The 21,456-nt window shown below is 42.3% G+C and overlaps 1 protein-coding gene across 1 annotated transcript in view; it reads left to right on the top strand.

Moving 5' to 3' along the window:
• GRIK3 (glutamate ionotropic receptor kainate type subunit 3) overlaps nt 1-21,456 on the top strand; it is a 316,008-nt gene that overhangs the window by 278,848 nt on the left and 15,704 nt on the right. The window contains exon 13 of the mRNA XM_072610019.1: nt 8,293-8,510. Coding sequence (XP_072466120.1) covers nt 8,293-8,510 — 218 coding nt within the window. The remainder of the gene's footprint in view (nt 1-8,292; nt 8,511-21,456) is intronic.

Genomic DNA, 21,456 nt, shown 5'->3' on the forward strand with positions numbered 1-21,456 from the left:
CTCTTCTCTCTCTCTCTCTCTCTCTCTCTCTCTCTCTCTCTCTCTCTCTCTCTCTCTCTCTCTCTCTCTTTCTCTCTCTCTCTCTCTCTCTCTCTCTCTCTCTCTCTCTCTCTCTCTCTCTCTCTCTCTCTCTCTCTCTCTCTCTCCTTCTCCCCTTCTCTCTCTCCATCTCTCTCCTGATTAGTAAGGACTGCTTATCAAGAGCTCTTGCTACAATTACTTAAGAATTCCACCCTGCTGCTACTGCTCCCAATTAAGTGAAGTCCTTCCCCAAGAGCCTTCAATCACATTTCCTCTAGGGGCCCAAGCCTCTCCCTTTGTCCTCCTTCCCTCCAAAGGCCCTAGTTGCCAAAGGCTGGGAATAGGGGGAAGCGTGTGGTGGAGGAGGCTGGGTCTTTCCTCCTCCCACCCCAGAAGCTTTCAGAAGGATGTTTTAACGGGAACTCAGAGAGGGAGGGGATGTCTTGGAGCCCTTCTAGAGGGTTGAAGCCCCTGATGCCAGGCCCCATGACCTGATGGGGGTCATTCTGAATAGACCAGGCTCCAGGTTGTGCCCAATGCCCCAACCACAAGAAATGAGCCAAGAGCTGATGTCTCAGGCACAGTGGAGAGAGGAGGAAAACAATCACCTTGCAGAGAGGTCAAGGGAGACTCAGGGTGGTCTTCAGGATATGTAACTGGGGGGAAAAGTGAGCTCCTGTTTCTCTCCATACCTGATCTATGTCTCATGGCTGAGCATCCACATCACACCACATGGAGACAGACAGCTCCTCAGAGAAACACAGTCAGATGACAATCAGCCCTCAATTAGCCAGGTATGGCTTATGAAGAAAGTTTTCTACATGGGAAAACTTGGCTAAAGTGCACATAGCTGTAGAATCTAAGAGTAGGAAAGGACTTCTGACCCAAATTGTACCTGAATAGCAATAATTTCTGTAAAAAAATAAGTGGTCACCCACCTTCCTCCATGGGAGGCCTTTCCCCCTGCCTTCTTCCACCCAAGGCAACCCTCACTTCTGACAGCTGATTCTTGGGAAGTCCTTCTTTAAGTTGAGCTAGCACCTGAATTCCTACAACTAGCCCCTACCCACCCAAGACCGTGGTTCTTGGTTCTGCCCTCTAGGGCCAAGTTAAACACAAGTAATCCCTGTTCCACCAGACAGCCCCTCCTCAGGTATTGTAAAGACCCACAGTCCCTTTTCTCCAAACATCCCCAGCTTCTCCAACTTCATTTTTTAAGGTTTTTATCTCCCTCTCCTTCATTGTCATATACTTATGAGTATGTATGATGTTCTTTCTAAAAGGTGATGTCCAAATTTAAGACTAAGTCAGCTTCCCTCCCCACCTTATCCCCTCCCCTACCCCATCACTGGATGCTTTTAATTCAAGGAACACAAACCTAACATCACCTTAAGAAAGTCACTCCCACTGCTGCTCTGTAAAATAAGGGGGTTGGATTAAAATATGGGATCATGAAGAATAAAACACAACCAAACAACTAGACAACAAAAACATGTATAGTTATTTGCATTCCATCCTCCCCTTTAGAATATGAGATCCTGTAAGAGTTGATTCTGTTTAATATTGTTATCTCCAGCTCTTAATGCAATGCCTGGCATGCAGTAGGAGCTTAATAGATGTTTGTGGAGTCACAAACACTTGGGGTCTGAATTTTGCCTCAGACCCTTAGTTCTGTGACTCTAGTTAAGTTATTTAATACAGGTGCTGCTTCTTCACTAGTATAATGAGGGAGATTGAACTTAATGACCACTAAGGTCTTTGTCAACTCTAGAACTGATAACCCTATGATCCTATGACTTTGTCGTTATTGACAATTTCAGATTATCAGTTCAACTGCCTCTATCCAGTTGCGTGGACAGTAAGAGTTGAGTGGAACTCAGAATTCAGAAATAGCTCTTCCTGCCATAAACCCCAGGGCCAATGTCTATGTCCCCCTTCAAAGCTGTGAGGAGATCAGACAAAGGAAGCGTATGGATCATAGATTTAGAATCAACAGGGACCTCAGAGGTTGTCTGTTCCAAACTCTTCAGTTAAAGAAACTGAGACCAAAGAGGTTTAAATAAGGTAACATAAGTTGTAAGCAGCAGTCAGAAATTGAACCCTGGCCTTGTAATGTTGAATTCAGTATGATTCCAACATACCACGCTGTCTCATTAAAAACCTTTCCTCTAGGCAAAAGAGAAAAATACAAACACACTGAAGATAATGATAGCACCCATCTCTGTAACACATTAAGGACTCAGTCTTCTTATTTATAAAAATGAATGAGGTAGACATTTTATGGTCCCTTCCAACTCTAAATCTATGAGCCTGTGATCCTCCAAGATTTACAAAGTGCTTTCCCTGCAAGGTAGGTGGTGCAAGTATTATTTCACCATTTTACAGAAGAGTGAACTGAGTCCCAGAGAGGTTTATAGTAGTAGTGTTGGTGGTTGTAATCATTGCCATATCATCATCATCATCATCATCAATCATCCTTTCTTTCCAGTAAAGGTAGTGACTACAAAGATGACACCATATATCCAACAAAATACAGACTTACAATACCTCAAGGATCCATAATTTTATCAGTGTGGGTGATGTCATTCAACAAGCACTTAATAAGCATCTGCTGTGTACAGAAGGCTCATGCAAGGTGCCCAACCCTTTCACTTCTTTGTAGATGGCCTTTTTGAACTGATATAACTGAAACTATTCATCCCTGGATGGCTACTCTTCTGTGATGAATCTCTCCACACTTAGACAGGCTGACCCCAAGACTGTTAACAGACATTACAAGTCCATCACTGAGGCCAGATTCAAACCCTCTCCAGCCTGGTAGGATCTGCCAAAGCTTGCATTCTGTGGCATCAGTTAATTGATCACCAAGCATGTATTAAACACTAACTATGTGCCAGGCACTGTATTGGGTAGGTGCTAGAGATACAAAGACATAAGCAAAATAGCTCCTGTCCCCAAAGAGTTTGTATTCTAATAGGAGACACAACATCACTATATATAGACATAGACAAATGCCTATAGATAACCATGGAGGAGAAGGCACAAGCAGCTGGAGACACAGAAAAAGCTTCAAACAGTCGTTGGTGCTTGAGGCAAATCTTGAAGGAAGCCAAGGATACCAAGAGGTGGGGAATAAGAAAGGAGTGCATTTCCCAAGCAAGACCTAGGAAATAGAATTTCATGGATGAGAATTAGGAAAAAAAAGACAGTTCGACTAGACTAAAGTGTATGGAAGGAAGTGTAATCAGGAAGGAAATAGAGGACATAGCCATTTTGTAAAAGAGTTTAAATGCCAAAGAGAGAGTTCATGTTTGACCCAAGAGCAATAGGGAGTTTATGGAATGGGCGAGAGTTGACATGGTCAGAGCAATGATTTAGGAAAAAATGATTTTGTCCCATTAATGGTGGAGAATTGATTGAAGAAGGAAAACCCTTAAATCAAGGAAAACAAATAGGAGGCTACTGCAATAGTTCAAGTGAGGATTGATATGAGCCTAGGGTGGTGGCTGTGTGGGTGAAGAGAAGGGGACACATATATAAGACATGTTCAAGAGAAAGAAATAACAAGATTTGGCGATGGATAAGATATAAGCAACAAGGCAGAGGACAGAGTGTTTAGCTTAGGGAAACCTGAGTTCAAATCTGGGCTTAAACACCTACTAGCTGAGTGACCCTGGACAAGTCACTTAACCTCTGCCTGCTTCAGTCTCCTCAACGGTAAAATGGGAATTACAATAGCACTTATCTCACAGGGTTGTTGGGAGGATTAAATTAAATAGTATTTATAAATCATTTAGCACAGTGCCTGGCACGTAGTAAGTACTTAATAGAAGCTTATTCCCTCTTCTCCACACCCACCAGCTATGTGACCCTGGGCAAGTCACTTAATGTTTGCCTGCCTCAGTTTTCTCAACTATAAAATGGGGATAATTATAGAACTTGCTTTCCAGGGCTGTTGTGAGAATTGAATGAGATGATATTTGGAAAGCATTGCAAAAACCTGAAAGTGTCATATGAATGCTAGCGATCATTATTATTTATTATTATCATTATTATCGGAAGTGAGGAACCAAGGATGACATTAAGATTGGGAGCCTGGGTACCTGCAAGGCTTGCAGTACCCTTGATAGAAGTGGAGAAATCAGAAGTACTTGAAAGCCATAACTGGTTTGAGCCCAGGAAGAAGTCAGTGGGAATGGAATAAGAATGAATGAGAAACACTCACGTTTCTATATCTTCCAATGCCTTCTGGGGTCTCAGAGCACTAGAGTATTTCCATTTTAACAAGGACTTTTTCTCACAACAGGCCTGGAGGCCATTAATGCTAGTAGCAATAGTCTCTTTTTACAATTAAGATATTGATGCTGTCTATATTTTTATACATTCTGATTGTTTCACACACACACACTAACTCCCTTAGAATGGAATCTGCTTGACAATAGGAATTGTTTCTTTCTTTAGAATTGTACCCTCTGTTCCTAGTACTGTGTCTGGCACATAGTAAATATTTAAGAGAGCATTTGTTGATTGATTAGCATTCAGCCAGTCACCTAGCATTCTTCAAGTACCTACTATGTGCCAGGCACTGTGGAAAGTGGGCAGCAGTGGATAGAGCCTTGAGCCTTGAGTCAGGAAGACCTGAGTTTAAATCTGACCCTGGGAAAGTCACTTAACCCTGTTTGCCTCAGTTTCCTCATCGGTAATGATCTGGAGTAGGAAATGGCAAACCACTCCAGTACTTTTGCCAAGAAAACTCACACTGGGTTCACAAAGAGTTGGGCATGACTGACACAACTGAACAACAATTGTGCTAAGACCTGAGAATAGAAAGAAAAGGTGGGAAGAGAGAGAGAAGAGGAAGAGAGAAAGGAAAGAGAGAGAAAGAAGAAGAGAGAGGAGAGAGAGAAAAGAGAGAAGAAGAAAAAGAGAAGAGAGGAAAGAGGGAGAGAAAGAGAAAGAAGAGGAAGAGAGAGAGAGAGAGACAGAGACAGAGAGACAGAGAGACAGAGAGAGAAAGAGAGAGAGGAGAAGACAGAGAAAGAAGAAGGGGAGGAGGGAACAGGTTCAGAGATGGGGGAAATTGCACTGCCAGTAAGCAGCAGAGCTGAAATACAACCCCAGACCCCCTGACCCCAACTCTGATGCTAGCTCCAAACATTAGCCTGGCAGGGCAAAGGAATTTAGGAAGGGAAGGGAGAATTATGAAGGGTATGGAGCCAAGTTCAGGCCGTCCCAGAATAAATGCTAAAAGAAACCTCTCATATCCTTTACTTCAGGGGTTCTTAAATTTTCTGGGCCATGGCCCTTTTTGGCAGTCTGGTACCCATGCACCCCTTCTCAGAATAATGGTTTTAAATACAATACAATAAACATATATATTTAAGTGCCCAGTTATGTAGAGTTGTGATTTTCCCTTCCAAGTTCCTGGATCTCCTTTTAATATGTCCACAAACCACTGGGGTGCATTGGTTTCAAGGACCTGCTATCATCACCTGCAGAGATGTCCTAGTCAGTGTTTTAGCCTCCCCTCTGTCCAATGCAAAATACTTGGAAATCCCTCTGAAATGAATGTCTCCTTGGAGGGAGGAAGAGTGGAGCACCTTATTATTTGCCCTCTTTTAATATATGCCTGAGAGCCTTACATACCACTTCATCCATCCATCATCACCATTCAATGACAGTTGTTAGAGACCTTGTCCCCCCTGGACGTGGTAATGGCTCCTTCTCTCCCCCTCCCCGCTGCTCTCACTCTTCAAAGCTCTGTCCCCTGAAATCTTCCCCCCTCATCCCCTGATGTATTCATTCCCCTTCACCCATGTTGATTAGGAGAGAGAAAAAATAGTTGTGTATTTGAAAAACTCTCCCTCAAGTGATTTCTTTCAGGAAAAAAAAACAGCCATTTCATATCAAAGCAGAAGCTTTTAAAATTGTGGGACCAAATACTCTGGGAAGTTCAGGAGTCACTCATTATTTAAATCTCTTGAAAGCAATCTTGTTAATTATTTTGGTTTGAAGGTTTCCTCTAAATTATGCCCCATACCCAAGGTCAGAGATAAAGAGAGTGGCGAAAATACTTCCCCCAAAATGTTTATTTTCGCCTCATGATCCATAGTTGCTTTATATTTCCGCAGGCCTTTTATGTCCAAAGCATTTTCCTATAGATTCTCTCATCTTTTCTTCACACTTTCCATATGAGCCAAAGGAGGAATGAATCTCCCCTATTTTATAGATAAAGAAACTGATGCCCAGAGAGGGGAAGTAAATAGCCCAAGGTCACATAGCAAGGAGGAAGCCAAGCCAACATCAGAATATAGAAGTATGGGCTTTCTAGCCACAGATTGTTTTCATTCCTATGTGAAATTAGACAGCTTAGGTATCATAATGAAGAGAGCAATGGACTTGAATTTGAATCCTGCCTCAGATAATTTACTTACTCTGTGACCTTGAACAAGTCACTTAACTCTCAGTTTCAGTTTCCTCATCTGTAAAATGGCAACGATAATAATGGTAGCTACCTCCCAGGGTTGTTGTGAGGAACAATTGAGACTGAATACAGTGTCTCAAAATTCTTAGTGCAGTTGTACACTAATAAATTTAAAACTACACAAAGACTTTGGGTGCACTCTGTATGCATACTGAAAGTATTATTAAATAACCAATAATTGGGGGGATCCAGGGTTTTTCCCCTTCCTGTCTACTACTTCTTTCATGCTGTACCAGGTCAAGTCTGCAGATGAAGGACATTGCAGATAATCAGATTGGATTAACTTGCTTGAAGCCAGGGGTGATCTAGGAGTGAGAGTGATCAGTCACATCCCCTAGTCCCTCATTAGAATGGCTCCACCTCCCATTATAGTAGTAATTCTCTCATTACTTGTTAACCAATCAGAGTTGGTTGCCACTCTCAGGAACAGCCACTCTTCCAAGGGCATATTAGAATTGAATGGGTTCCATGAGGGGTCTTTGGTACTTGAGAGTGTCACTGACCCCTTTTATTAATTATCTATCAGCATAATTAATAAAATAATTTATTGCTCAGAAATTGTCTCACAAACTTTTTATACATCACGATACATACATACTATATATAATATAAACAACACACATATATGGCATGTAGCAAACCTCAAAGCATATGTAATAATAATAATCAATAAACTTTATTAAGCACCTATTATGTCTCAAGTGCTATATCAGATGCTAATGTATATTCAGGATATGCAAAACAATCAATATAAAGACGTTTCAGGAGGAGGCACTAGGATTTGGGGGGAGGGGATTAGGGAATCCCTCATGCAGAAGGTGGTGCTTCAGTTGAGTCTTCATGGAAACAAGAGAATATAAAAGGTGGAGATGAGGAAGCAGGTCATTCAAAGATGGGGGAGATGGGGCAGGGACAGGACAGCCAAAGCAAAGGCACAAAGATGGAAATGAAGTGTTATGTATGAGCAGCAGAGGAAAAACCAAATTGGCTGGACCATAGAATGCATGAAGGGGAGTAATATGGCTGGAAAGCAGTAGCAGGCTAAAGCCCAGCTGTGAATGGTTTGAAAATCCAGAGTCTGTGTTTTATCTCACTGGTGATAGAGAGCCATTGAAGTTTATGGAGTAAGCGCATGGTGCACAGTTAAGGAAGACTGCTTTGATTATTGTGTAGAAGATGTGAATTGGAGAGAGGACAGACATGAAGCAGAGAAACCAGTCAGGAGATTGTTGTAATAGTGCAGGCAAGAGGTAGCAGAGATGCGAACTGAAGCAGTAACTATGTGAATGGTCAGAAGGAGTTGGATACAGTAAATACTGAGGAAGTACAATTAACAAAATTTGTAGTACAGTAGATAAGAGTGCCGGATCTGGAATCAGGAATCATCTTTCTGAATTCATATTTGGCCTAGCTCTGTGACTCTGGGAAAGTCACTTAATCCTGTTTGCCTCAGTTTCCTCATCTGTAAAGTGAGCTGGAGAAGGAAATACAGACCACTGCAGTATCTTTGCCAAGAAAACCCTAAATGGACTCACAAGGAGTTGCACAGGACTGAAACACCTGAACGAACGACAACAACAAAATTGAAAAGTCACTGAGATGGAAGTCAAGAGATCTGGATTCTAATTATAATCTTACCAGGGCAAAGACCTTCCCTTCTCTGGCTTTTAGCTTCCTCCCCTGTAAAATGAGGGGATTGAATTAGATGATCTCTAAGACCCCTCCTACCTCTGATAGTTTATGGATTCAGATATTATAACATTCTGATTTTTCTTCCTTCCTCCCAGGATCTGAATTGATGCCCAAAGCCCTGTCCACAAGAATCATTGGTGGCATCTGGTGGTTCTTCACGCTGATCATCATCTCTTCATACACGGCCAATCTGGCGGCCTTCCTGACAGTGGAGCGGATGGAATCTCCCATTGACTCAGCAGACGACCTGGCCAAGCAGACCAAGATTGAGTACGGGGCAGTCAAGGATGGAGCTACCATGACCTTCTTCAAGGTGAGCCCTCACAAGGCATCTTCACTTCATCTCCCTCCAGGGTCTCCAAGAGAACCCTCTTTTACCTAGCAAGATCTGAAAGGGGTGATCCAGTATCAACCTTTAGAGATCCCTTTCCCAAGAGTATTTCCTCAGATGGCTTCACCCAGACAGACTCAATGAGATACATTTAGCTGCCAAGTGACTAACCTCAGGAGACTTGGGATAGACTTGAGATGATGATAATTATCATTCCATTAGAACAACAGTTTCTCAAGGGCAGGAACTTTTGTCTTTGTCCCTCTAGTGCCTGGTCCTACTGTCGTGGTTCATGATGCTTCATTTATGCTTCTTAAATTGAATTTAAGTGATAATCATAGGTTACCTTTTCCTTGTGATTTAAAGTTTGCAGAATGCTTTCTGCCTCACAGGAACCCTGTGAGGTAACTACTATCCCTGCTTCACAGAGATAGAAAATGAAGCCCAGAGAGGGTAAGGGATTTGCCCAAGGTCTCACAGCTGGAAAGTATAGATGAGAACCCAGATCTTCTAAGTTCAAGTTCAGCAATATTTCCATGGAGTATAGAAATAGGAAGGGCCTTTAGAAATAATCTTTCCCAACCCCATCCCTGCTCAGATGGAAAGACATACCCAGAGTGCTCAAGCTGAAACCCTGGGAGCAGTTTGCTTGTGGTAACAGAATGGTAACAGTAGCCAAAGAGAAAACAGGTTAGCACCGTGATGCCACACCAGGATCTACCAGGTGAATGAAGGAATAGCCCCTTCCTTAGATCACATAAAGATTTAGTTGCTTTTGGAACATCCAGAAATCCCTACTCACCTACCTGCTTTTGATTATCTCCAATTTATCTTGTCTCTATCTTACTTTTACCTGTTTTCATGTTATCTCCCACATTAGAGTGTTGAGCTCCCTAGAAGTGGGGACTGGCTTTTGCCTTTCTTTGTATCTCCAGTGTTTAGCATGGGATGTAGTAAGTGCTTAGTAAATGTTTGTTGACTGCCTGACCTCCTTGCAGACAATATTGCCTATTCCTGGCTGTGGGCTGGAAGGGTGGTATATGCACTAAACTTTTCATTGGCTGACCCAGGTTCAAGGCCTGGCCATGCCACTAACTACCTGTGTGACATGGGACAAGGCATAAAGAGGCTGTGTGGTGTGACAGAAGAGCATTTCAGTGATTTGGAATCAGAGCGCCTAAGTTCAAATCCTTGCTCTGATCCTTACTACCTCTGTGACCTTGGACAAGTCATTAGTATCTCTGGGTTTCCTTTTCCTCATCTGAAAAATGATGGAGTTGGGACAGATGACCCCTGAGGTACCTTTCGGTTTGAAATTTAGGCTCCTACATACTTCTTGGGGCCTTAGTTTCCCCACCTGTTAAATGAGAATAAATAATAACTAGCATTTCTATGGCTCTTTAAGATTTATAAAGCACTTTACGAATACTATCTCCCAACAACCCTAGGAGGGAGGTCCTATTATTATTATTATTCCCATTTTATAGATGAACAAACGGAGGCAGAAAGCAGGATCCCATCACTAGTAAGTGTCTAAGGCAGGATTCAAACATAGATCTTTCAGATTCCAGTGCCAGCTCTCTCTCCCCTACTCCACTTAGCAACCTCCAGTGTAAAAAGAACTTTGGAACTATAACATGCTATCTACACCTTAGCAATCATTCAATTAATTAAGCACCTATTGTGCGTGTGAGGCACTGTGCTGGTTGTTAAATATGAAAGAGTCCCAGACCCCAAGAATTTATCAAGGCTCTGTGTCAGTACAAGGCCCAGGCAGGGCTTTGCTCCCGTTACATGCATTTGCTCTGTTCCAGTACCATTTTTCTTTTCCCCCTGAAGTCTTCCTTCCCCTCAGCTCAGCTCAGCTTGGCTCCTTCCAAGAAATGCTTCTGCAGACAGTCAGCAGCTGGTGAGCTACAAATGGGGCATGAATGAAAAGGAAGGCAAAGGGCTGAGACAGATCCAGGGGGAGCCTTTGGAGGATTTGGTGCTGCTGTTCTATGAAAAAGGAAAGAAAAGAAAAAAAGGAAGAGGGAAAAAGCTTTTTCCTCCTCCTCCTTGTTGATTTGATTCTGGCCCTCCAGAGGTGTCCTTACAGAGCATTACAGATTGGCAGGAAGTTAAAGGCTCTGGGCTTTGCCTAGGGCCTATGAAAAGCTGAGAGGGGAGGGGGCTGGAGGTGGGGGTGGGGAAGGCATGTGGGTGTGAATATTCCAGGCTGCATCAGGTTCTTTGACTGTGCTAAAGCCTTGGCTCATGCATTAAGCATGAGGCCTATTTCCAAGCAAAGTTTCCCCCATCAAAGAGAAGGGGCCCCAGCAAGCCCCATCCAGAGTCATCGACCACCATCAATGATTGGATCCCTTCTCTTCCCTCCCCACTGAGGAGGTTCACATTGACTTCCAGGCTCCAGCTCCCCACAGAGATGCTATCCTCATGCTGAGCAGCTGCCTCTCCCCTTAATGCCACCTCCCCCCTAGTCAAACACATACATACTCATCTTTTCCCTGCATAGAGGAAAGGGGAAAAAGGAGGGGGAGAGACAGACAGAGAGACAGGGACACAGAAAGACAGAGAGACAGAGATACACACACAGAGAGGGAGAGAGATGAATGGAGTGATGAAGAGGAGAGAAAGGAGAGAAGGAAGGAAAGGGAAAAGGAGATGGAGGGAGAAGAGGGAGGGAAGGGGACAGGGAGATAGATGGAGTTGTGAAGAGAAGAGACAGAAGAAAGGGATGGTGAGAGAAGGAAGAAAGGAGAAGAAGGGAGAGGAAAAGAAAAGAAGGAAGGAGGCAAAATAGAAGAGGAAGAGAATGGGAAGGAGTGAGACATAGATGGAGAAAGGGAGAAGAATGGAGATAGTGCCAGAAGGAGAGAAAATGAAGAGTGAGAGATTGAGGGAAAAAGGAAGAGAAACAGAAGGAGAAGGGAGGGAATGGGAGAAATGGAGGGAGTAACAAGATAGAGTGAGAAGGAGTAGAAGAAGGCATAAAGAGAGAAAGAAAGAAAGGAAGGAAGGAAGAAAGGAAGGGAGGGAGGGAAGGAGGAAGAGAAAGGGGAAATGATAAAGAAAGAGGAAAGGTAAGAGTAAAAAGAAATGAAGGAAGAGGGAGAGGGGGGAAATGAGAAGGAATGGAGGAAAGTAGGAAGAGAAATGGAGGGAGAAAAGCATGTGTCAAGGAAGAGAGAAGGAAAAGGGGGAGGAATAGTGGAAGCAAGAGAGAAGAAAGAAACAGAGATAGACAGAGAGGTCAGGAAGCAAGTTACCTTCAGGCAGGTGAATGGAAGGAAGACTCCATATTGCCCCTTGGGAGCCCATTCCAGCTTTTGCCACCAGAGAGTCAAGAAGCTTTTTTCTATGTCTCACCACCATTACTCCCACTTTAATCCACACACAACTTCTGCCTGTCCTTTTTTCCATTTTCATTAGTAGGAGGAACAAGATGTGAAAGGAAAGTGAAGGATGAATGTAGATCAAATTCACATTAGGGCAGTTAAGGATGTGAAGGTGTAATACCTACAGAGCACATTCCTCAGACAAATCTACTTCCTTCCCCTGGTTAATAGTAGGGGGAGGTAGAGTAGAGGTGAGGAGGAGGAATCTCACTTTATACCTACCTCTGGGCAACATAATCATAGAATTCAGAGCTGGAAAAGACATTGGACATGAGCTAGTCCAAACCTTTCATTTTACAAATAAGGAAACTGAGTCCTGAGGAGGTTAAGGCATGTAGTAAAGGTCTCACAAGTAGGAAGTCACAGAGTCAAGATTTCAACCCAGATTTCTTATTCTGACCCCAGTGTGTTCCTCCCACTATATCATACTGGTTAATATCAGTATTCTCTCCTGGATGGATGCCAGCAATGATAGTGGATCAGAAAATGGAACTTGTAATTTCAGCTTTCTGCAAGGATTCCTCTCACCTCCACCTTGAAAAGTCCATTGGGACTTTCTCTTTGGAAAGCAATAATAATAGCAGCTAACCTTTCCTTGTCAGTGCAACACTAAGTTGAATTATTTATTAATTTATTTATAAAATGTCTACTATGTGCATGCATTAGGCATACAATGGCATCAAGGATATAGTCCCTATTCTCGAAGTGCTTCCATTCATAGAATCCTAGATTTAAAGCTGCAAGGGAAACCACTGAGTCTGCCCCTTGCCCCTTCCCCTAGCCAAAGAGCTGACAAAATGCGCATCCGGGTGACTTGGTACAGGGGTAAATTTCAAAGGTAGAAGTCGAACCCTGCTCTTCTGACTGCTGAGTCAGGTTCTCTGATTCAGAATTCACCATCCTTTCCATTGTATCTTGCTGCCTCTCAGATAAGCAACTGCAAGATCATTTGCAGAGGAAAAGGGCACTAATGGTAAGGGCATCTTCCTGTAGGAGGTAGCATACCTCACTTTACCATTTCAAAATATTTCAATTTTCCCCTCTGAGCCTCCCAATAGACCTGTGAGGGAGGCAGAGCAGGAACAGTCGTTCCTGAGATCTGAAGGATAGGGTACTTGCACCATGCCTGCCTGGTTATATACCTATCTGTCTCTCCACCATCTATCTATCTACTTACATATCTACTATCTATCTAATTACCTATCTATCCATCTGTCCATTCATTCATCTATCCATCTAGCCATCCATCTATCTATCTATCTATCTATCTATCTATCTATCTATCTATCTATCTATCTATCTATCTATCTATCATCTCTCAAGAAATCAAGGGTAGAGCAGGAGATTTCTGTCTCCCAGCTCATGGTACTTTCCATGGCACAGAACTTAAGGCACTAACAAATGGTACTAGCAAAGAAGAGGAGTTGGAGTGAGGTAAGGCAAAGAGTCAAGGCTCTTGAGAGGCAATACCCAGGGCAATGTCAGTGCCCACACAGGCTGACATCAAGAGTCAGTGATAGGTCAGACAGCCAGGTTCTCCGTTGTCTCCCAGCTACCAGTGGTCTCTAAACTGCCCCTCACCTCCTTCTTTTTCCATCTTCCCTAGGCATAGGGATTGGGGGGGGGGGGGAAATGGATGCAGGCACTATCAGAATTTAAAAGGAAATCAGAATTTTCAAAGTTGTCTGAAAGCGGCAGGCATCAGCCTACTGAACCAGCCTCATGTTGTCCTCCCTCCTTGGAAGATAAAAATTAATTACAAGATGAAAAGGGGGGCCTTTGAAACCACAATTTGGCTGTAAAAATGCATAAGAAGAAAAATGTAAAAGATTGAAGGGAATGTAAGAAACAGGAGGCACCCCAAGATGGAGATGCCTCCTTTGAAATGAGACCATCTCAAATCCCAGGCAATTCTCCCTCTTTTTGTTGGTGGCTTCACAAGTCTGGATGGGATTATGTTGATGGGCCTTTGAATGGCAGCAGTGACTTCAGAAAGTCTGGAAACTAGCATTAGGGTTTGTGGGTTTGTGGTTTTTCAGCCCAAGAGGGCCAGGGTAGTCCCAGCTACATCAAATACTCTCTCTGCCTCTCCCAACTCCATGGTCTTTGGATGATCCAAGAATCTACAGCCAAGGAATTAGAGCTAAAAGGAAAGAAAAAAGGGAGAGAGGGGAAATGTAGGGAGGTATGGAGAGAGAGAGGGAAAAGATGATAGGGAGAGGGCACATTGAGAGGGGAAGGGGGAAAGGGGGATGGAGCAGGAAAGTGAGAGGGAGGAAGGAAGAGGAAAAGAAAAAGAGGTATCTGGAGAGGGTAACACTACAGTACCTCTCTCCCCACTCTTATCTACTTCTGGCTCACTAATAATAGAGCACTATACAGCTCTATTCTCATTCCTACTGTCATAGGAATTGTACTAAATTGGAATCAGGAGGCCTGGGTTCAAATCCTGACTTTGTCAGTTATTGGTGCTGTTATTCATGAACAAGTCCTTTTCCCTTCCTGGCCTCAGTTTCCCCCCTATAAAATGAGGATGTTGAACTAGTTAATTTCTATAATGCCTTTTTGTTCCAACATTCCATGAGGAGTCACATGCAGATCCCAATGAAAAACCTAGGTTAGTTTTTTTCTTTATTGGAGAAGAAGTCACATCCTGAAGTTTCTGGGAGTGGCAGCTCCCTAATAAATTAATCAATCAATTAACATTTATTAAATGCCTCCCTTGTGCCAAGCACTATACTAAAGTTTGGAAACACAGAAACAAAAAGGGAAGATGACCTTGCCTTGGAGGAGCCTCCTCACATTCTGTTCAGTTCTGCCTAGCTCCTTCTCCTCCTACCTCTGCTCCCAGGTCCTGGCTGGCTTCCTGCACAAAACAATCCACCAGCAACAGCACTCTCCCCTTCCCCTGCCATATATTCTCCTGGTCTAAGATGAATCCATTATCCCCCTTATTGAAATTGAAGCTGAGTTTTCAAAAGGGATTTTACTAGTGACTAAGGAAAGGAAGGCATAAGACCAGAAATTATAGTAATAATTATTATTATTGTTATAGCTGATATTTGTATAGTCCTTTAAGGCCATTGCTTCGTATATATATATATACATATATATATATGTATAATTTCATTTTATCCTCACTGTAACCCTGTACTGTCAAGCAGACACTGCACATATGATGCCTATCTTACAGATGAGGAAACTGAGCCTCCAAGAAACAGCTAGGTGGCACAATGTATAGAACACTGAGTCTGGAATCAGGAAGACCTGCATTCAAATCCAGATACTGGTATTCAGATACTCACTAGCTCGGTGACCTTAGGCAAGTCACTTAACCTCTGTATGCCTCAGTTTCCTTGTTTATAAGATGGGAATAATAATAGCACCCACCTCCTAAGGTTGTTGTGAGGATCAAATGAGATAATATTTTTAAGAAGGCTTGGCACATAGCAAGTGCTATCAGAGGTTCCCAAAGTGGGTGATACCACCCCCTTGGGGGTGCTGGAACAATTCAGGGGGGTGGTAGTAGCCTCAGATGCAATTGGGGGTTGTTGAATAAAAATAATGGGGTAATAGAAGCATAAGGAAAGAAGAAAAGAAAACTTTGAAAAACTGTTCATACGTATTTCATCTGTTGTGTAACAGAGTTAAAGTCATAGTGATTATATTATTTTCCAAATAAACACACCAAGTGCAAGTTATAACCAATCAGTGGTCAATCCACCAACAGGTCTTAACAAGCAAGTGTTGGCAGGTGGGAAGTCCAGCATGCATCAGCAGGAATATGTGCATGTAATGACTTGTTTTAGTAGAATACTATACAGTTACATGACATGATATTGCATCATCAAAATTTCAATGCAGAAAAAACCCACACATTTACAAGAAATTGTTAAATTTAAGAAGTATCATCTTTAAAATATATGTGAGTGTATGTATTCCTATGTATATATTGGAAATGACATAAATTTTTTTTTAAGTCAGTAAAGATTAAAGAAAGTAGATTTCCAGAAGTGGGTCACAGAGTAATTTTTTCAAAAGAAGGCAGTAAGCCAAATAAGTTTGGGAACCTCTATGCTATATTAATGCTACTTATTACTATTCAGAGGCAGCTAAGAGGTGCAGTGGATAACGTGCAGGGCCTGGAGTCAGGAAGACTCATCTTCATGAGTTTAAATCTGGCCTCACATACTTCTTACCTTTGTGACCCTGGGCAAGTTACTTAATCCTCTTTGCCTTAGTTTTCTTTTTTGTAGAAATGAGCTTGAGAAGGAAATGGCAAGCCACTCCAACCTGTTTGCCAAGAAAACCACAAAGAGTTGGACATGTCAATTCTTATTATCCAAAGGCTTCAATGACTTCCCCATGGCCATATCTGGTGTTAAAGGACCTGAGTTCAGACCCTGACTTTGCCTCTTGTTACCTGGGTGACAACGAATGGGCAATTCACTCTGTAGATCTCCCTTTCCTCATATGTAAATTAAGTGAGTTGGTCTAGATGTGCTTTGAGATACCTTCTGGCTCAGTCTATAAGCCTATACTCGTAGATGTCAGTTGAGGGATTTGAACTTAGGTATCTCCTGACTCCAAGTCCTGCTGGCTTTCAACTACTCTATGCTTTGTCTGGGTGATGAGAACAATCAGTTGCCATGATTGGGGTCCCATCCTAAAAGAGCTCTCCCTGTACCATAAAGCAGAACTTCTCTGAAGGAGAAAAAGAAAGGGTGGGATGTAACGGGGCACAGGAGGCATCAATCAAGATATTTTCCAAATGGGGAATTGTGGTAGATCACCACATGCCTCCTGTCAGGCCTGGGTGCTCATTTGAAGAAGACAAGGGCCAGATGACCCCAGAAACTGTGCCATCCCTTGATGCTAATCAGTGTTTTGTCAGGACAGGATGCCCGGCTCTGTGACTCATTATTTCTAGACTCCAACAGTTGTTCTTATTTTACTTTCTTTCTCTTAATAACAAATAAAGGTCTTCAAAGGGGGTGAAAACCAGTCTATACCTCAGTGCTTTTAAGAGGAAGGAGGCACCCAGGTTAAAGCCAATAGCACTGAGAGTATGGGAGTGCCCTGGGATGTAAAAATGAGAAAAGTACGTCACAATTCTGGGGTGGGAGCTGTCCCAGACATTCCCTACTTTGCCCCAAAGAACAAAACTGGTAACAATGGGTAGAAGATGAAGAGAAGGAGATTTGGACTCTGTATAAGAAAAACAAGTCAGATAATGCCAACAAGCATACTGTATGCCAGGCATTGTACTGAGTAATGGGAATTTGTGGAAGACAACACAATGAAAGTGGGGGTGAAGGGGAGCATGGTAGAGAAAGTCCAAGAAGTCAAGAATACAGCTTGGAGAAGAATGAAAACATGACTGACCTGGTCATCCTCCCTAAAATAAAATTTCTAGGAGAAGGTGACTAATCAGAAGAAGAGCCTGTAAGGAAAAAGTGAACTTCCAGAGTGAGAATGTTACTAGAGAAAGTTCAAAGAGTTCTGAAGGGAATTCTAATAATTCCACAATAAAAATGCTATAGGCTGGTCACATGGAGAGGTAATGAATTCCCTGTCACTGAAGACCTTCAAGCAGGAATGAATGACTACTTGTCAGGAAGGCTGTGAGGGGCATTCCTCATCAGATGGAGATTGAACTCCATGCTCTTGGAAATCCTTTACAGCTTGGAGATTCTATGATTCTGCAAAAGATCCCATTTAGGGATGGGATGCCATGACAGGTGGGTCTTTTAATAAGAACAGAGAAATAATTCTGGAAGAGACCTTGGAGCCCATTTAACTATATTCTCTCATTTTATAGAGTTAGGAAACCAAGACTCAAAGAGGTGGAATGACTTACCCAAGGTCACATAAGGAGTAAGCATCAGTGATGGGATTTGAACCCAGACCTTCTAGCTCCAGAAGCAATGCACTTTCCCTGTATCATACCACCATCATCTCCAGCTCCCTGGCACCGCTAAGAGGCCAAGTGCATGGCACATTTGGTACCTTCGAGTGATGGGTCTTGAATCATTTCCCTCCATCTCTCATACCCAGCCATTCAGTCAGCCCCCCAGGGAGAGATGATCATACACATCCCATCTCTGCATTGGAGGCATTGGAGTATGACAGGCCGGCTTGAGTACCTCAGCAGTGAACTTGAACATCTGATCTCCTATCTGTTCCTTTATGGAAAGACATCTTGCCTTAGGCAAGCCAGTGGAGACTGCTCCTTAGAAGACAGTGGCTGGAACAGCAGCAGGAGGCCAGGCCTCTAGTTGCTTTGGGTTGCAGTGGGATAGAGTTTAATTCCCTTATGGTGAACTGCAGCCTCGCAAACAGAAAAAAAAATGAGTAGGCTTTCCAGGATTCAATCCACGAAATCATAGACTTTCAAACATGGAAGAGAATTTCAGAGCTAGGCAGGACCTTAGAACAGAGAATGTCAGAGCTGGGAAAGACTTTAGAACATGGAACGTCAGAGCCGGGAAGGAATTTCAAAATAGAATATGTAATTTTAGAGAACAGACAAACCTTAGAATGTAGAGTATGAAAAGTCAGATGTTAGAGGGACTTTCAGAAATACCTGAAAGGGACCTTAGAAACCAATGAGTCTAGACTCCACATTTTGCAGATAAAGAAGCCGGTGCCCATCACAGCCCATCCACCTCTTCTGAATGATTCTTGTTCCTGGAACTTCATACATTCTTTTTGCTTTGGTTTGGGTTTTTTTTGGAGGCAATCAGGGTTAAGTGACTTGCTCAGGGTCACACAGCTAGTAAGGGTCTGAGGCTGAATTTGAACTCAGTTCCTCCTGATTCCAGGGCTGGTGCTATATCACTGGATGAATATTGGCATTAAAAAATGTTATTGGATGAATATTGGCATTAAAAAAGATGTTTTGGGTTTATTTTGCCCCAAGATTATCACCTAGAAGAAATCACTTGGAACCTATTCAGGGCACTTGGCAACAGACCCAAAAGTTTCACTAAGAATTCTGATAACAAGTAAAACTTGAAAAAAAATTTAACCAAACTTTCATTTTTTCACAGAAACAGTCTACAGTCATCATCTGTAAAATGAGGAAGCTCTTTACAAAGGAAAACAAAATGTTCAGGGAGTCTGGGGTGAAGCATAATTAGAAGAGGTAGAGCCATAACATGGAAAACTTTTCTCCTTGACATTGATTTAAAATCCTTTTATATATAAATATATAAATTTTATGTAAAATTATATATATATAAAATATATATATATATATTTGTGGATAAAAAGGGGTGATGAGATATTGAAAGTGAACACAGAGGGAAAAGTTGGCAGAAATCATTTTGTAAACACTTGGAAACTATCGAGTGTTAAACTACAGAAAAAAAGGAAAATGAAATTATGATCCAGTGATTCTGCTGTGACTTAGTGACAGTCATCCCTTTGAAACAGGGTTTCTTAATCTGAGGTGCATGAACAAAAATTGATTACTACATTTCAATATAATTTGTTTCCTTTGTAATCCTGTCTGTATTATTTTCTGCATTTAAAATATCATGTAGAAAAAAAGATTAAGTATGCCTGTTCTAAAACTTTATGTTACAGATAGGTTGCTGATTGTTGGCATCTGTGGCAGGAATTTCTACAACATAGTAGTCCCCCACATTGATAAAACACAGGCCCAGATGTCCACTTCCAGAAACATGCCAGATAACATGTTAGGCTCTGGGGTCACACAGGCAAAAACTGATCATTCCCTGACCCTGAGAAGCTTCCACTGTGGAAGGCTGACACTATGAGAAGAAATGTTAGCACTACTACTTGCACAGGACTGATATGAGAGAGAGTGCCTTGCAAACCTTAGGATCTGCAGAAAAGGAATCTCTCTTGGAACTGCCAACATATAAACCTCTGATGTGCAGGGGGAAGGTCAGAGAGGGGAGTTTGGACAGATAGCTACAGAGAGACATACTGCTTTTGTTATAAGATGGAATGGATAATCAGGGAGAGCCAGGGAATGGACGATACTTGTAGTTCCCTAGAAATAACTAGAGAGAAATGATGAACTGTTCTCAAGCATGGATCAGATAAGGGCCAGGGACTCTAGTCCTAGGGATAAGGAGACCAATTAATTTCAGAAAAAGGATCTCATTTCCAGTACAGACAATATCCTAGGTTCTCTACAAAGTCCCACAGGAGGTTACCTCCCAGAGCTAGTCCCCAGTTTTCAGTTGCTACTGGAATATATGAATACTGTTATATGCATATATATAGGTGTGTTTTATATTATGTATATTTATATATGTATGTACATATATATTCAGTCTAACACTGAAATTTTAAATTCTTGAGATTAAGTATCTTCAATTGGGAAAAATCAATTTACTTCTTCCAGGAGGCTGGAGTTAAAAGTGGTGAGCCTGAAACTTACTTTCTTGCCAATTTCACTGATAAAAAAAGCATCTGTCTTGGCAAAGTGCCCTATATTGGTTGCTCTGAACGATTGCATTAATTTATTTGGGTGACTGGTCCTGAAACACTGCTTATTAAAGCCACCTCCTAAGCTGGGACAGAGAGAAAATGGTGGCCAAAGGGGTTGGTGACAGCACTGGCTGGTCGTATGGGCTCTGTCATGTCCCAGGACATAAGAAGTTCTTCTTGTCCATAATCAGTAGCAAGCAACAAAGACAGTTTCAGTAGTGGTCGAGCCCATATGATGCCTGCCATCATTAACCCAACTTCTACCTGCGGGCAGTTTTCTCATGATAGTGTCACAGATTCATAGGATGTCAGATCTAGGAAGGACCTTAGATTTAATCTAGTCTTAGGGATCTGGGTTGAGAAGTAGAAGGGACCTTCCCTAGACATCACCTAGTTTAGACATTTCGTTTTGTAAAGGAGGAAACAGAGGTTAAGTGACTTGTTCGAGGTCACACAACTAGTAGGTGACAGACCTGGGATTTAAATTTAGATCCTGATCCATATTACCTCTCCTTGTATAGATGAATAAACTGAGGCCAGAGGAGGAAATGTGATGCCAAGGTCACAAAAGTGGTAAGTAGTTGAGTTCAGACTAGAACCCAGGAGTTCTGACTTCCAAGCCAGGGCTCTTCCCACTGTGTATAAAATTATACACCAAGTAGTACAAAGTCAGTGTCCTTTGACTCCAAGCAAATGACCTGGGTTCTAATCTTGACTCTGTTATTTCTGGTGCAAGACAGTTCCCATTCTCCAGGTCTCAGTCAAGTCAAGAAGCATTTATTAAGTACTTGCTGTATGCCAAACATTGTGCTAAATGCTGGTGTTTCCCCTTTTGTAATAGAGGTGGGAATATTCCTTACCCTCTTTGCTCCATAGGATAATTCACACTTTTGTGAATTTGTTGGGCTCAAGGCTGCCATGTTGGAAATGACTACTACTACTTCCATTGCTGTTCCGTTGAATTTGCATTCAGGGTCATTATTATTTGTGTAACCTTGGTCAAATTCCATCATCTCTCCATATCTCAGTTTACTCATCTGTAAAATGAGTTTAGACAGGACAAT

Source organism: Notamacropus eugenii, chromosome 5, assembly GCF_028372415.1.
Source record: "Notamacropus eugenii isolate mMacEug1 chromosome 5, mMacEug1.pri_v2, whole genome shotgun sequence".
Classification (NCBI taxonomy): domain Eukaryota; kingdom Metazoa; phylum Chordata; class Mammalia; order Diprotodontia; family Macropodidae; genus Notamacropus; species Notamacropus eugenii.